At 44.4% G+C, this 15,296-nt stretch overlaps 1 protein-coding gene across 4 annotated transcripts in view; it reads right to left on the bottom strand.

Moving 5' to 3' along the window:
* Stx3 (syntaxin 3) overlaps window positions 1-15,296 on the bottom strand; it is a 39,722-nt gene that overhangs the window by 2,972 nt on the left and 21,454 nt on the right. The window contains exons 3-11 of one of the 4 annotated variants that reach the window (XM_050137563.1): window positions 14,616-14,715; window positions 12,434-12,508; window positions 10,874-10,941; window positions 9,252-9,360; window positions 8,357-8,430; window positions 8,049-8,183; window positions 6,021-6,131; window positions 4,492-4,604; window positions 118-1,816 (exon numbers count right to left, since the gene is read on the bottom strand). In XM_050137563.1, the coding sequence (XP_049993520.1) occupies window positions 4,521-4,604; window positions 6,021-6,131; window positions 8,049-8,183; window positions 8,357-8,430; window positions 9,252-9,360; window positions 10,874-10,941; window positions 12,434-12,508; window positions 14,616-14,715 (756 nt within the window). In that variant the 3' untranslated portion in view covers window positions 118-1,816; window positions 4,492-4,520. Of the gene's footprint in view, window positions 1-117; window positions 1,817-4,491; window positions 4,605-6,020; window positions 6,132-8,048; window positions 8,184-8,356; window positions 8,431-9,251; window positions 9,361-10,873; window positions 10,942-12,433; window positions 12,509-14,615; window positions 14,716-15,296 lie in introns of those variants that run through there. The other 3 variants (XM_050137562.1, XM_050137564.1, XM_050137565.1) reach the window with 3 other exon arrangements.

Genomic DNA, 15,296 nt, shown 5'->3' on the forward strand with positions numbered 1-15,296 from the left:
TTCTGCCTTCTGGATAGCATCCCAACAGGTCCCCTACTTCCTACTAGATCAAATTGAGTGATAGTCTCTTCTGGGGCACCAAAAGTCACCACATGGTGACACCAAATCACCAAAGTGTTTTGCAATCAATATAAAGTCATTTATTTTTAAATTAGCAATAAAATAATCAAGTTTACATTTAAAAAAATACAAACAACAAAAGCCCTTCACATGTGACATTCGTTTCGAACTTATATCCCCCCGAACTCATGGTCAGAGGAGAGAGAAGGCCTGCACTGAGGGTTATCTCCTCTCCTAGCTGGGGCCCTTGTCCAGTCAGACATCACAGCCATAGGGAGGAGGGCATCCCTGTGGCTCTGTCTTGAGTGCTGGGTGATGAAGAAAGAGCCTTTACAAAGGAAGCTCATGGGCAGGATCTGGATTAGAATATTCACCCTGCCCCACAAAAGTTGGGTCTTAATTATCCAATTAGGGATACTGGCAGGAACCACCAAATGTGTAAGGCTTACCACTGGGTTGCAATCACTAAATAGACTTCCAGGCTGTTGCCTCCATGGTAAGACTCGCAGGAGACAAGAGAGCAGGAAGAGCTGCTCTGTAGCCTCCCAAGTCTCCTGCCAGAGAGGGACATCACATGGATAGTGCAGATAACCTCAGGTAGCTGCGGGATGCTCTCTGGACCACTCTCTTGTAGGCAGCAGATGGGAATAAATAAATATTACGCTATCTGTTATGCAGAAAAATTTAATGGGAATCAACTCAGTCCTTACTCCAAAGGTCTCATTTGATTCCCGTCTCAGCAGCCATGCAGAAAACAAGCTCTGGGCTGGCAAGGGGAAATCACATTTCTACAGTGATCACTTGAGCTAGACACATGTCCCTTACTGATTTTCGCCAAAGTCTGTTGTTTACCTTCTCACTTTTTTCTTTCTTTCTTTCTTTTGAGAACATAGTAGTTCTCCTAGAGGCAGACAAATATGTACATATCTCTCACATACAATTATAAAAGTACACCTGGAACACACAAATGACTGACACTTTCAGAGCCTGAGACTGTAGCACCTTGTCCCTGGCCCAGTTGTAAATCCCTGGTTCTGCTTGGCCTCAAAGTAATGGCTTCACGAAGAAGGATTCTCTAACAATGATTAGCCAGTTTCCAAGACTCGGACGTGGAAGCGTATTCCATAACCTCAGTCTCTGCCAACGACAGCTTCAGAGGACTGTCACCCTGATCACTGAGTAAACGAGCGAATACGGAGAAAATTCAGAGTGGCCTGCAAGCTGAACTGGGAGCTTAATTAAAGGGTGGGTTTCAAATAAGTCAACTTAGAAGGCCAAAATGGCATCTGTTAGTTCCCCGTGCTTTTAGGACATAGGACAACAAACTAAGGACTGGCATCTTGCCAGCTAGGGGCTCTGATCCAAGCCACACTACTGACAACCTTAGAAGAACCCCTCTATTTAGTTAGTTACTCCCCTACAAAGTATATTCAGAAGGTTCTATGAGGTAGAAAAACAGCGCCTCAGGCTGGTCTCACGGGGCAGAACTGACAGAGCAGAAGGGAGGAAAAGCCGGGCGCCTCACACAGTCCAGGAGGGAGGGTGCTTCAGCTGCTAGTGTGGGAGGTGATTCTGAGGAGAACTCAGGGCTGCACCAGGTAGGTTAGACTCCTCCAGGGGTAGGTTGCTGAGCCAGGTCCAAGGGCGGTTACAGGGAAATAAAGGAACAGGTGCCCTCGTTCTCAGAAAGGCCGTTAGGACGCCATTCCCATCTGGAGACAAGAGTGATCAGGCCAAGCTGGAGTGAAATCAGGTTCTAAGAGAGGTGGGGAGAAGGGGGCAGATCAGTACACAGGACAATGCTAAAAAACAAGGAATTAGCCACAAACCCCAAATGTGGAGATCAAAGATCAGAAATGCCTACAAAAAAAAAGCATGCAGAAGGAAACACTAAACTGAAATGGCCCAGAAACAAACCTAAGGCTGGACATGCGAAATAAAAGATCTGTACGGCGAAAGAACCAATAAAGACTCTAGGGCAGTGGTTCTCAACCTTCCAGTGCTGCAACCTTTAAATACTGTTCCTCATGTTGTGGTGACCGAACCCCAAACAAAATTATTTTTATTACTACTTCGTAACTGTAATTTTGCTAGAATTGTAAATATCTGTGTTTTGTCATGATCTTTTGGGGGCTGCAACCAACAGGTTGAGAATCACTGCTCTAGGTAAAGGAACCATGGTGGTGGTGGTGGAGGGGTATACCAACAATAGAATTCATGTACCATGAAAGGAGAACAGAGAGCTACTGGGGTTGGGGATCCAGCAGGAGGCAGGAGGATCCAGGGTAGGAGGATTAACAAAAAATACAGACATGACGTAATGAACCCCATTACTTTGTATACTAATTTTAAAAGTATTTCAGTTATTTAAAAGTAAGACCAAGAAATATCTAGGCCACGTATAAGCCTTTGTGCCACAGACTAGCACCTGTAGAAGGACATGGGATACACAATCACTAGTTGAAAACACCAGTCCTCTGCCTGGCACATGGGAGCTCTTGAATTCAAGCTTCAGAAGCATCCTATATCCAAATCCTCTCCCTTCACATAAGAAGGAGACAGGCACAGTCAAAAAAACTGGAAAATCTCAGGTGTTATACTATGACTGTTTCATCTTAGAAGTGATTTAAGAGTGGGCAAGTTTCTCCAGTAGCTTTCTGGAAGTTAGGGGCACGGAATGCACCTTGGCACTATGGCCGGCATGCGACTGCAGAATGTAAACACAGATTGCCCTCCGTCATGAATTGGCATGGAAGACCGGTAAGCCAAGACCCAGGTGCCAATCAACCTTGCCTTTACTAGGAAATACTGAACACGCAATAAGCCATGTAACTTCAGAGCAACTTAATGCTGTGCAGTCTGGTTAGTCTGCAAAAAGTAATATTATCTTCCTCAAAAATGCGTCTTCTACATTCTGAATTCTAGGAACGAGGGTTAAGAGGCATCAAGAATTTGCAAGGCATCTTTCATCTGAGGATATGGAAAGATTACATTAATTTTTATTACTTTACCATATTTTGCATTGAGATAGTCAAGACTGAACAGAAGACTAAAACTTTATAAATAATCAAGGACTATAATGCTGCCAGGAAAAAAAGAGAAGAGATCAAAAGAACCAACGAGAGCTTGATTGCCTCCCTGTAAAGCTGAGCATCTGAGATTTAATAATTGATCTCAGACCCTCCAGTGACATGGAAAGAAGGAAAACGCAGTGGCGCACTAGGGTGGGACAAAGTGAAATGCAAGATCAGCCCCAGCGTCAACATCCAAGCCTGCACCAGCTCCCAGAGAGGCTCATGCCTATTACCTCAGTAATCTAATTTCTGAATTTATAGAAAAAAGAAAAGAAAAATACAAAGCTCATCACATTTAATGACAGCAAAATACTATAAACTCCAGCACTGAGGAAATGTTAAATGTCCTCATGTTGAGAATTAGATTTACAACAAGATTTTAGTGATAAAGAGTGACTTTATGATTTCCTACCTAGGTAAAAACACTATATATTAATACAGTGTGAACTATGCAAAACGGAGAGTGTGTGAGCCTGCCATGTGTTTGGACAAATAATATTACAAATAATATTCACCTGCCTATATCTTACAAGCTTTTCAAAATGATACTCTGTTTTATTCAGAAAAAAATAAAGCTCTTAAGTCCCAAGGACTACTAGGTCATTTTTCTCATGATCACTGAAGTTAAGCCTAATTTACTGGCCAGCTATATCTTAATAAATTTTGATTGATAGCCTAGAGTTCTCTGGACTTTATAGACAATGATAAACAATACCTTATTTTATGAAGGGAAACTAGGATGGAGCACCTCCTAGGCCCACTATAAGCTGTGTGAGTTTGGCCGTTCTCTAAGACTTGAGTTTTTCTACTTCTAAAATAAAATGACCTGCCTCATAAGAATGTTGGAAGGATTCTGTTATATGTATAAGGTGTTTAGCAGACTCACTGCTATGAGTCAACACTTAAAAATGTTACAGGTACCTCATTCAAGAGCCAGTCATTCAGCCACAAACATAACTCTTAAGGGCCAGAAGCCACAGCATAAAGCTTCAGATATGTTTAAAAGGACAAGGAAAGCTGAGCCCAGCATCTATGACGGCACTGAGGATTTAGAAGACATCTCCCAGATCATACCCAACATCTACCTATGCTTTCTACATACAGACAGTCAAAATGAGATGCCCAAGTATGCCAAGCAAGAAGACAAGGTAGGAACAGAATATTCAGGCTGCTACACACAAACAGAAGGCGTGACCACGATCCTATAGCTACAGCCAGAACCTAAGAATGGAATTTTAAGAACATGAAAAACAATCAAGACCGTGACTGTCATTAGAAAAAGAGCAGAATCAGGAAATCCCAGACCAACTCCGCAGGAGGAGTCCTACAGAGCCCCCAGAACCACTCATCTACTTACATTTCAGTGCAGCGACCCCGTAGGCCACTCTACTTCAGCCCAACGGACAGTCCAATAATCAATGCTAAAATGCCCAGCAACACAACTACTATCACAATGATAATTATCAATTTCTGGAGAAAGGAATAAGAAACAAAAATAAAATCATTACAAAAAAGTTTATAAAATAGCAACTCATCTAAAATTTAGCCCTTCTCATCTCCTTTACCAAGGAAAAAATTTTCCTCAATCCAAATAAAAAATACACATCTCTGTATAAAAATTTTCTCATGTACATTTTACATTCCTTAAATTCCTTTTTGCCTAGCCAGTGAATTGAAATGTGGAATGCCTACAGCTCTCAGTTCATAGGCTTGCATATGTGCACTCATGGCAAGCTATATCATGAGGTCTCCAAGCAGCACGTGACCAATCCATAAAACATATGTTTGCCTTTTCAACAGGGAGCACAAAGGTATCTCTGACATAGTCCTAATTACCAACTTGTATTCATCTGTCCCCTTAAAAGTCCAGTATATACCTCAGACTACATATACTATAGGTGTCCAGAGTGCAATTTAGCATAGATTCAGAAAAAAAAATAATTTTCCAGTTCCCTGAATAGCTGCAGAAGCAATAGGAGCAGTTGGAAGAGAAAGAACAGCTGGAAGAGAAAGCAGTTGGAAGAATAAAAATATCAGAGCCCAAGAGAAACAAAGAAGAGTAAAGAGCAGAAGTTGCCATGGATGGATGTCCACAGTCAGTGAGGACAGAAGCTTCGAAGTTATTGAGCACAGGGCCAGGAGAGCAGGCAGACACAAAGATACAGTGGAAAGAGTATGAGTAGGCTGTGAATGTCAAGCTCATCTCCTGGACTGCTGGGTGGTCTGAAGCCAGCTACTGACCCTCTGACCCTCAAATTGCTTCATTCAGAAGTATAAAGAAAGGAAGTGCTTCCATGAATGAAAGGTAACTTTTACATAACAATTAGCATCTGTGCTAGGTTTAAGTTAGAGAAAAAGAAAAAGAATGGTAGGCCAGGTGGAAGAGGCTACCAAAGATCCGAGGATCTGCGTGATGTGTTAAGGGTTAAGAAGCTACATTCAGGAGATTAGTGACAAGACCTAGGCCATGTCTCCAGTCTAAAGGGGTGCTGTTGTTTCTTGGGACAAAAGCATGTGAGAGCCAGATCCATGCAAGGTACGCTGGGAAGGAAGTCTCTAGGAAAGACTAAGGTAGAGGTTTGGAAGGAGTAGGACAGAGAAGGACATGGGCTCAAGGACAGAGGCATAAAGGTGACAGAAGACAGGAAGAGACAGGCGCTCACCCTCCGGGCTTCACTCTGATACTTGACAGCCTTTTTGGTATCTGCCACAGCCCGCTCCACAAAGCCCACTGACTGGTCCATGTTGCTCTCAATACGGTCAATCATGGCTCCCTTTCCCCAGATGCAGGATGTGGTGGCAACAGAAACAGACAGGAGGGGAGAGAGAAAGCGCAGTAGCAAACAAAATGGACTCTCTTGTCTCAAGACAAAAAGAAAACCTCACCTTCCGAGCCTGACTCTGATACTTCATGGCTTTCTTAGTTTCATCCCGTGCCTTCTCCACATGGTCCACAGTGTGCATGACATTTAACTCTATGTTATCTAACATCTCACCCTGAAAAGGAGACACAAGCCACACCTGTTAACCCACTCACAACAGCCCCAGCGAATGTGGTGAAGGGACTCACTAGTCTTCCATGCTAAGTCACACACAGAAACCTTAGGGCACAGCCTTCCATCGAGCAAGCTTCCCGTTTTCCCAGATGACCTGTAGTCCCCAGTCCCTGTGCGGCCACTCATTCTATAAACACTGGATTACTTCCTTGAGATCAGTGCAGTTTTTCTAGAGGCTTAGTGACTGTGTAAATATACACAAAACATTCCCTCTCTCACAGTTTTCTTTCATTTCCTTATCTTTTAAGCATAAAGGGATGGACCAAAATAAGAAAATCTCCTATTTTCAGAATATCCCCAGGATGCTGGCCCCTTCTTGGCCATTCAAACCCAAACCAAGTTCATTCAGCCTAGAGTGAGTTTATGCAGTACTGTAAAACAGCACCTGACACATAAAAGGTAATCAGGAAGTATCAGGCTGGCCACAGTAGAAAGTACTTATGCTCTTCAAGAGAAATTCCCAAGTTCCTTAGGCAGTAAGTGTTGGGTTTACCCCTGCTCTCTTCCCCTCTAGACACTAGTCTATTAATAAGATTCCCAATTGTTTCCCAGCTTTTACTTCCTCTGAAGGATGTTTGCCCACTCAGGTTACTCCCTGAGAATCTGAAGTAGGGTACGCCCCTCCCTCACCCAGACCTTTCCCAACCCCATCTTATCACCATAGGGCTCTCAATAAACAGAGCAAGGCACTTACCATCACTTGAAACTCAAACCAGATCCTCAGCAAGGCAATGTGGTGGGGAAAAAAGAAAAGTGGGAATAGAGGGATTGAGAAAGGGTCTCAAAGGCCAGAAAGAAGAATGGGAGAAAAGCACCACAGCAAGGGGCAGAGAACTATTAAAATCCAGTCAACCAGTGCTGGGGCTTTGACGAGGTTCAGTGGTCTGCCCACTAAGCAGGAGTTTCCAATTCTGTCCAGATGGCTGAACAGCTGGAAGTTCCTGATGGAAGCCACACAGCACTGTGACCTCTGCATGATGTCTAATTCTATCCCAAGACCCAGGGACAAAACATCCAACAGACATGAAGACCATCTGCAAGCAATATCAAATGTCGCCCCTGAACAGGCAGGCATGCCTTGGGATGAACTGTCCAGTCCTGTGTTTCTATAAATATTCTTTCCCTAATTCTTCCTTCATGCCTACTGTTGAGTCTTAGCAAAAAGTGCCAACATGCTCAGCAAAAGACAAATATAAAAACAAAACAAAACTGGAAAAACTAAGTTCTATGGTGAATTGGAGGAAAAATTTTTTCAATAAAATTATTTGCTATCAGTAGGCTGAATGTCAAAGCTTTGTCAGCAAGACTTAACTTTTTTTAGGAAGGGTGGATCCCAGGCTGCCCCTCAGACTTGTTCTGTATTGGAAGATAACCTTTAGCTCCTGATCGGCCTGCCTCCATCTCCCAAGCGCTGAGATTATAGGTACATGGTGCTATGCCTGGTTTATGTAGATCTGGGCTAGAAGACGGCTTAGATCCAAGGCCTCATGAGTGCTAGGCAGGCATCCTGTCAACTGAACGATACATTCCCCAGCCAAAGAACCCATGTCTTTACAGGAGGAGGGAGAGGGAGGAAGGGAGAAGCAGGAGACAAAAAAAGATGCTGAGTGAACCATGTTCTTATCATGATATAGGAAACTTCATTACTAACTAGAATCACTGGGAACCGAAGTGACAGGCTGAAATAACAAGACTGAAATGGCTTAAATGCCAACACCTGATAAGAATGTACACCTCTGCCTCAGACACTTGAATTCTATTGCTCCATGGTGAAAATTCCCTCTTCCCTGCCTCACTGAACCTCCAAAATATCACCTATGGTTCTCAAGGTAAGGTGTGCTTTTCCCCTGCCAGCTACCTGATTCTCCACCAGCATGGCGATGTCCATAAACATGTCATGGAGCTCCTTGATGCTGCTCTCCAGCCTCACGATATCCTTGTGCCGACCCTCAATCTCACTGAGGGCTTGCTTGGAAATCTGCGAGTCGATGATCTACAACAGGCCCCATAGAGACAGGCCATCAGCGGGGCACTAGTAACAGACTGCCCCTGCAGAGCCCCCCCACCCTGCATAAGCTCCGCCCCTGCTCAGCTGCAACTTCAGTGAAGTCAAGGCCATGAATCTCCCCCATGACCCTCGCTGTCCATGGTGCCACGGTCACTCACCCCGGAAGTGAAGATGGAAGGGTTACCACTCTCCAACATCTCTTCCAGCTCCTCATCTGTTGTCTTCTTGCCAGCTTGGTAACAAAAGAAATAAACATCGAGTAGAAGATCAAAGCACAACTCCATCTGAAATTCCCTCCCAAACAAGCGCTGTCTCCAACAACCGACTGACTCTCCTGATTCCTCTCCCAATTCAACCCATCCTTAACACCATCAGCAGCCAACCCCCACCCTAAGCACGTACCCCGTTACTTCTCAGCTCAGACTGCTTATTAGCCCCAACCACCATACCTCAGAGCCCAAGGCCCTCATGACAGGGCACAATTTCTGGGCAGCCCTCCCTCCACTTTACACTGCGGCTTCAAACACACCCTTCGTCCAACCATGGACAACTTGCCACTCCTAGACAAACACATCTGCTTTCTCTTGATAATATCTTTGCTCACACAGCTTCCCCCACTTGAAGCCATTTTCCTTGTGAGGCCTACCCTTCCACATCACTAAATTCCTAAACAATGTAACTTTATTAATTTTTTAATTCCTCACAGCAACTAGCACTACACCTTTGTGTCATAAAATGTACTTTTCCATTTAGCAGCAAGACGATGCAATGAGTTCTCAGGAGAGCGGCTCTTTAGTGGGTGTCCCCTGCAGGCGTAAGTATTGGATCCCATAAGAATAAAATTCCTTGGCTCAACAAATGGAACACCTTCCAACCTAGGATACCATATGGCAGATACACCAATGCCATAGCATCTGCCCTGGGTTTGAGCACCAAATAGAATGCAGAAGGCACAAGCAGCAGGATCACAGTTGCTTCTCCCAGGACTTGGGATGAACAACCACATAGCAGGAAAAGATAGAGATAGACACTGGCCCAACTTCAAACACGTACTAATTTCAAGCTGCCGCTGGATGCGCCCTTTGCTGCGTTCACGGAAGTCCACCTGAGCCTCGTTGTACTTTGTCATCACCTCCACAAACTTCCGGGAGAGGACGGAATGCTACAGAAACAAAGTCAAATGAGCGGACCCCAGGAGATGGTGGACAACTCTGCCCCACCCCAGCACAGCCTAGTCTGCAGCAGCCTGGGCTTGAAACCCAAAGACAAAATGCAAACCCAGTGTTGCTCTCCTAGTTGGGTGTTTTGGGAAGAGTCCACTGCCACTTTCAATGTAGCCTCCACTATCCGTTTCCCCCTTTACTGAACTCGCATTGTAACTGTTAGTCAAAAGGAGAAATCACTGAGAACCTGGGAGCCCAGCAGCAATGCTCCACCAGAGCCCTGGCTGATGTCACTCACCCTTCCCACATGTAAAAGACCCTGAAGTTCTTACCCCAGCTGATAATCTCAACCTTTCTTGCTTACAAATAGACATTTTTCTCTCAACAGACTTTTATGATAATCTTAATTCCTTGCCCACCTCACAGCAGCAAGCCCTACTGATGCCTTTTTTTTTTTAAACAAATGCACTACTTTCTTGTAAATTCAGACAAAATCATTGCAAAAGCATAAGAGCCTCCCAACCTCTTGCCTCTTCCCCACTCACATCCAAAAGGCTATTAAACCCCCCCTAGCATGCTGTGTGGCCTAAAAAATGACTGTCAGCTACTGAATCTGATCCAAATTCCCTCAACTAGTAAAGCCCTTTGGAGGGTGATGCTACATTCTCTGCTGGAAGGTCAGCATCTGTTACCCAGCAACAAATTCTTTTCTCAAGACAGGCTATTCCCATTACTCAACCTTCTGCCGCTGCCGCCATCTTCCCTGCCAGTGCCACCACGCCTCTGCTGCTGCCAACACGCACGTGTACAAACATACTCATCCCTGATCCTATTTCTTATTTCCTCTCAAAAAAGGGAAACTCTGCCTCTGAGCCTGTCTACAGAGGCACTCTTGCTTCCCCGAGGCCCAGTCTTCCCTAGTTACCCCCAGATCTCCATGAGATCTTTCAGTGACGAGTGAACATACACTCAATTATGTCTTCTTCCATTGTTTTCCTGCTAGGCAGCATTTACTCTACCACTTAAACATCATATCAAGCTCCTCCCTTTTTTTCCTGTATGTTTTTTACTTTTTAGTGTTCTCACACTATAGCTCAGGCAGGGCAGCCTTGTAGTCTTGACAGTCCTCCTGCCTCAGCCTCCCAAGTGTCGGGTTATGCTTTGTGTCAGTTCTCATAGAACAAGGACCGTGTTTCAATGGCTCCTAAGTGAACAACTACTAACAATAGTCTTCAGAAGAAAGACATCAGTTTCTCTGCCTATAAAACAAGGAGGCGCTGAGGCTGAGCTCTGAAGAATCTAGGGAAGTACTTTAAGTGCCTCCTTCTGAGTGTGAGAGAAGGCCAAAAGGGAACAATGGGCCCTGAGCACTGCTTCCACCTGGATGCTTCCCTTTTCCCAGTTCCTCAAACTGAGTTCCAAAACAACAGAATCATACCATTTTTTAATGCACAATAGCAAAAAATAATTAAGAGTGGCAAAAAATGACTGCTAAACCAGAAACAAAGTTACCTGGGACTTTCGGATCCTAAGGTCTGCTGAGGACCGGACCTCATCTTCTTCAATATGCTTCTCCATACCTGGAGTGAGAGAGTTACCCTAGCAACACATCCATCCTTCCTCCCGCACAGCATCCTATCCATGCAGATTCCTTACCCATCCTCACACACAGGGGCCATGAAGGTGGTCAACAGGGAGGTACAACTGCAAAGACCTAACATCTACTCCATGAGCTGGACACTTGCTCTCATCCGCCTATGTGATTACCAAGTCTCTGCAACACAACTAATAGTGCAGTTCAGGCCATCAAGGGACTGAGGCGCTCACCCTTACCCAGCCACGGACTAGCAGTTTAACACGGGGAAAACCTTGTAACCTCTTTCAGCCACCTGTCCTCTTGTAAATAAAATGAAAGAGGTAGCAACACAAACTGAGCACCCTCCATGTGAAATGCTTAGAACCAGGAGCGTCTCAGATTGTATCTAAATGTGGAATATTTGCATAGACAGAGCAGACACCTTAGAGCTTGGAGATAATTTCGCACTATCTTTCTAGGGCATGTGGGAGGTCAGGTGTGAAATTTCTACTTATGGTGTCGTGAATGCTCAAAACATTTCAGATTTTGGAATATTTTTAATTTGGAAATTTTAGATTCAGGACACTCAACCTGAACCTCTTTAAAATACCAATGCAAAATTGAAATAGACTGTTTAGCGCAGGGACAACCACATTATCACTATTTTCAGAAGCTGTCTTCCTCTCCATACCCATTAAAATAACTGTTGTAATTTATTGGATACAAAAAAAAAATAATAATACTTTCCTCTCTGACCAAAAATACATACTCAACAAGTACTCTGAATGGGAACATAGATTTCAGCTGTGGAAATAAGCAAGTATTTGGGGTTTCCAGTTCTATGATAGTGGCTTTACTCAGCTGTGCTCCAAAACCAGGGCAGAAGTTAGGAACGAGAAGGTACGCAGTAAGAAGTGTCTGCCGGCTGAATGACAGACCTGTAAGTCTCTGCAGTTACCTCTCAAAGGCACATGGTGCTGGGGAACCGGTAAGAAAGAATGGAAGGACTAGCTAAAATAATAAAATGATACAGTGGAAAGCACAAATATTTTGTTTTTGTTTGGGCTGGGTTTTTGTTTTTTGTTTTGTTGTTGTTTTGTTTTGCTTTTAAAGACAGGGTTTCTCTGTGTAACAACTCTGGTTGTCCTGGAACTCATTTTGTAGCCCGGGCTGGCCTCAAACCCAGAGATGCGCCTGCCTCTGCCTCCTGAGTGCTGGGATTAACGGCACACACCACCACCGCCGTAGCTTGGAAAGCTCATCTTAACTCCCTCTTCCTAACTTCAGTTCTGCAATTTTCAACTACAGTGAGAATTCAAGAGGCAATAAATATCTAAGGATATAGTAGGTCAGTCCAGGAGCAGTGCCCAAGCCTCCAGTAAGAATGGGACAAGTGATGTCACCCCCATTGAGATGACTGACAGATAAGAAGTGAGCCCTGGGAAGCTGCATCTGGTTGTGGTGGAGACTGGCTTATTCCTGTGTTCCCTTCTTACTCTTCAGCTTGTTCCGGACATTGTTGGCCCTCTTCTTGATCTCAGTTGTGAGCTGTTCAAGGTCATCTTTGGTTTCTGGAGAAACAGAAGAGGTAGACTTGGTTAGAAAAGAGGACACACTGCTCTGTGAGTTACAAAAATCAACAGCAAGGCAGAAGCTTTCTCAGACACCCGCTGGCACCATGATCTCAGTGTGCTTTCCAGAATCCACCACCACGGTCACAGGAAGATGGTTTGGTTTTTTCTTTTTTTTCTTTTTCTTCTTAAAGCACTTTCAGACTAAGGGAAGGCACGTGGTAGATCACATGCTAGCATGCACCAAGCCCTGGGTTCAATCCCTCACATCCAAAATAAATTACTAATTAACTAAATCAAAAGGCACTTTCCAGGCACCCCACCCCAGACCTAAAGAACCAAATACCCCAGGGTTAGAGCTTAGGATCTGCTTTACTTAATAAGCCTCCCCAATCCAAGCCACGCTTTTAGAGGAGTCAACTTGCTTGCCATGTATGCTCAATCTCAGGTGAAAGGAGAGGAGTTTATGGAAGTTCTGGGGAAAAGAAATTTCAACCAAAGCCCACCAACTTTAATGAGGCAGGTATTTCTGATGTATCTACTACATGCCCAGAGCTGACCCAACTGATGCATGGAGCACCATACTCTGGTGGGGCTTACGGAACAAATTAAACAAGAGCTATAACCCTTCATTCCAGAACCATCATTCAGTTCCATTCATACTTGGAACTGAGAAACTAAGGGATCAAGGAAAAGCTACAGATTCCACCTTCAAGGGGCTGAGCCTGGCAGGAGATGAATAGGGAGTTGATCAGAAGTCTTGATATATAGCACAAGGTAAGGTATAGTTTAAGTTCTGAGCAAGATGTACATGGGATGGTTATGGAGAATCCCTAGCACAGCTCAGGGATCCAGAAGAGCCCCCTAAAAGGCAGAGACAGGAGAACTGTGTTTCAACAACAACAGAAAAATAAAAAAATAAATAAAAATAAAAAAAACTACAGGTTAGTAAATGGTAAAAGAGTTAGTTAGTTAGTTAGTTAGTTAGTTAGTTAGTTAGTTAGTTAAAAAAGAAAAATTGTAAGTTAGCTATGTAGCCAAGGGGACTAAGAGCAGAAATCCCAAGGAGAAAGCATGATATATAAAGAACATAAGGGAAGCCGGAACAGCCAGAGGTTAGCATGAGGGAAGTACCAGCAGGATGGAGCAGGGGTGGCAGGAGAAAGGTGGAGAGGAAGGTGGGAACATGAGGAGACAATCCCCATATGCTCAGGAACTGGAGAGCCACTGAGCAAAATAAGGCAGGGAACAGGAGCAGACAGTCTGCATTTCTTAGGAACATAAAAGACAGGGAACTCACCAAGGCCAGCTGGCCTGGATCTGAAAAAGCCTGGGTTAAAACAGGTCTCACTGAACATAGCGGACAAGGAGGACTACTGAGAACTCAAGAACAATGGCAATGGGTTCTTTGATCCTACTGCACGTATTGGCTTTGTGGGAGCCTAGGCAGTTTGGATGCTCACCTTACTAGACCTGGATGGAGGTGGGTGGTCCTTGGACTTCCCACAGGGCAGGGAACCCTGATTGCTCTTTGGGCTGACGAGGGAGGGGGACTTAACTGGGGGAGGGGGAGGGAAATGGGAGGCGGCAGTGGGGAAGTGACAGAAATCTTTAATAAATAAATAAATAAATAAATAAATAAATAAATAAATAAATAAATAAATAAATAAATAAATACAGTACTAAGCTGTATTCTGCAAATATAAAACACCCAAGGGAACAAAAGGCTGCCTCAACAGCAGGAACAAATGCAAGGAAGAGACAGAAGGGACTTCGCTAACTCTCAGTCAAAAGAAAGAATGCAAGCCAAGTCACAGAGCTGGGACAGGGCTTGGGGTATAAGAGGAGCATTACCAGTCATGAGCGGTTTGACCCGGGAAGTAGAGGAGTTTGAATGGTTCAAGTGGGACTATGGAGAGGAGACCTGGTGGAGGCTGGGAACGAGAGCTTGGGAAGAGAGAAGAGAGGTGATCTGTGATGTGATATGTACATTAGCACGAGGGGATGGATACACCCCACTGCTGTTCCCAGAAGGGAGGAGAGCAGGCCTGTCTCAGCCCCAGTGCAAAGGGTCAGTACAGGGTGACTCAACTCAGTCAACACTCACTTGGCTCTGGAATCGGTGCAGACAGAATGATACTGTAGAGTTTCTTAGCTTCCTCCACACTTTCTGAGATCTTGTCAATGTTGAGTCGAGTTTCCTCAATCTATAATCAGAAAGACAACATAGGAAAAAGAGTCCACACCTGAGAATAAGGCTCAGCAGCGCTTCCTGCTGCAAGCTGTCCATCTTCTACGTTTGTGGAAGAGGATGAAAAAAAGGCCCAGGAAGTGCCATGCCCACTGTCGAGGAAATTGGTCTATAAAGAACTGTCATTACAATCCACACTGCTCCTCCCTGGGAGGAAAGTAATCACTCACCTCGAATAGCAAGGTTCAGATCAGAGTCAAGAAGGTCAGGGAACCCATGGAGAATAACCAGGAGAGACAACTGTTGACGTGGGATTCCCCTCTGAATGCTGTGACTACGTTTCATTACCACTAGTTAATAAAGAAACTACTTTAGCCTATGGTAGGACAGAATATAGCAAGGCAGGAAATCCAAACAGAGATAGAGGGAGAAAAAAAGGCAGAGTCAGGCAGACACCATGTAGCTGCTGAAGGAGAAAGATACCAGAATCTTACCACTATACCACAAGCCAATGAGTTAATTTAAGATGTAAGAGCTAGCTAGAAATATGCCTGAGCCATCAGTCAAATTAATTAATACAGTTTTGTGTGACTATTC

Source organism: Alexandromys fortis, unplaced genomic scaffold (assembly GCF_014885135.2).
Source record: "Alexandromys fortis isolate MF-2015 unplaced genomic scaffold, M_Fortis_MF-2015_v1.1 scaffold_3, whole genome shotgun sequence".
In the NCBI taxonomy this organism is placed as follows: Eukaryota; Metazoa; Chordata; class Mammalia; order Rodentia; family Cricetidae; genus Alexandromys; species Alexandromys fortis.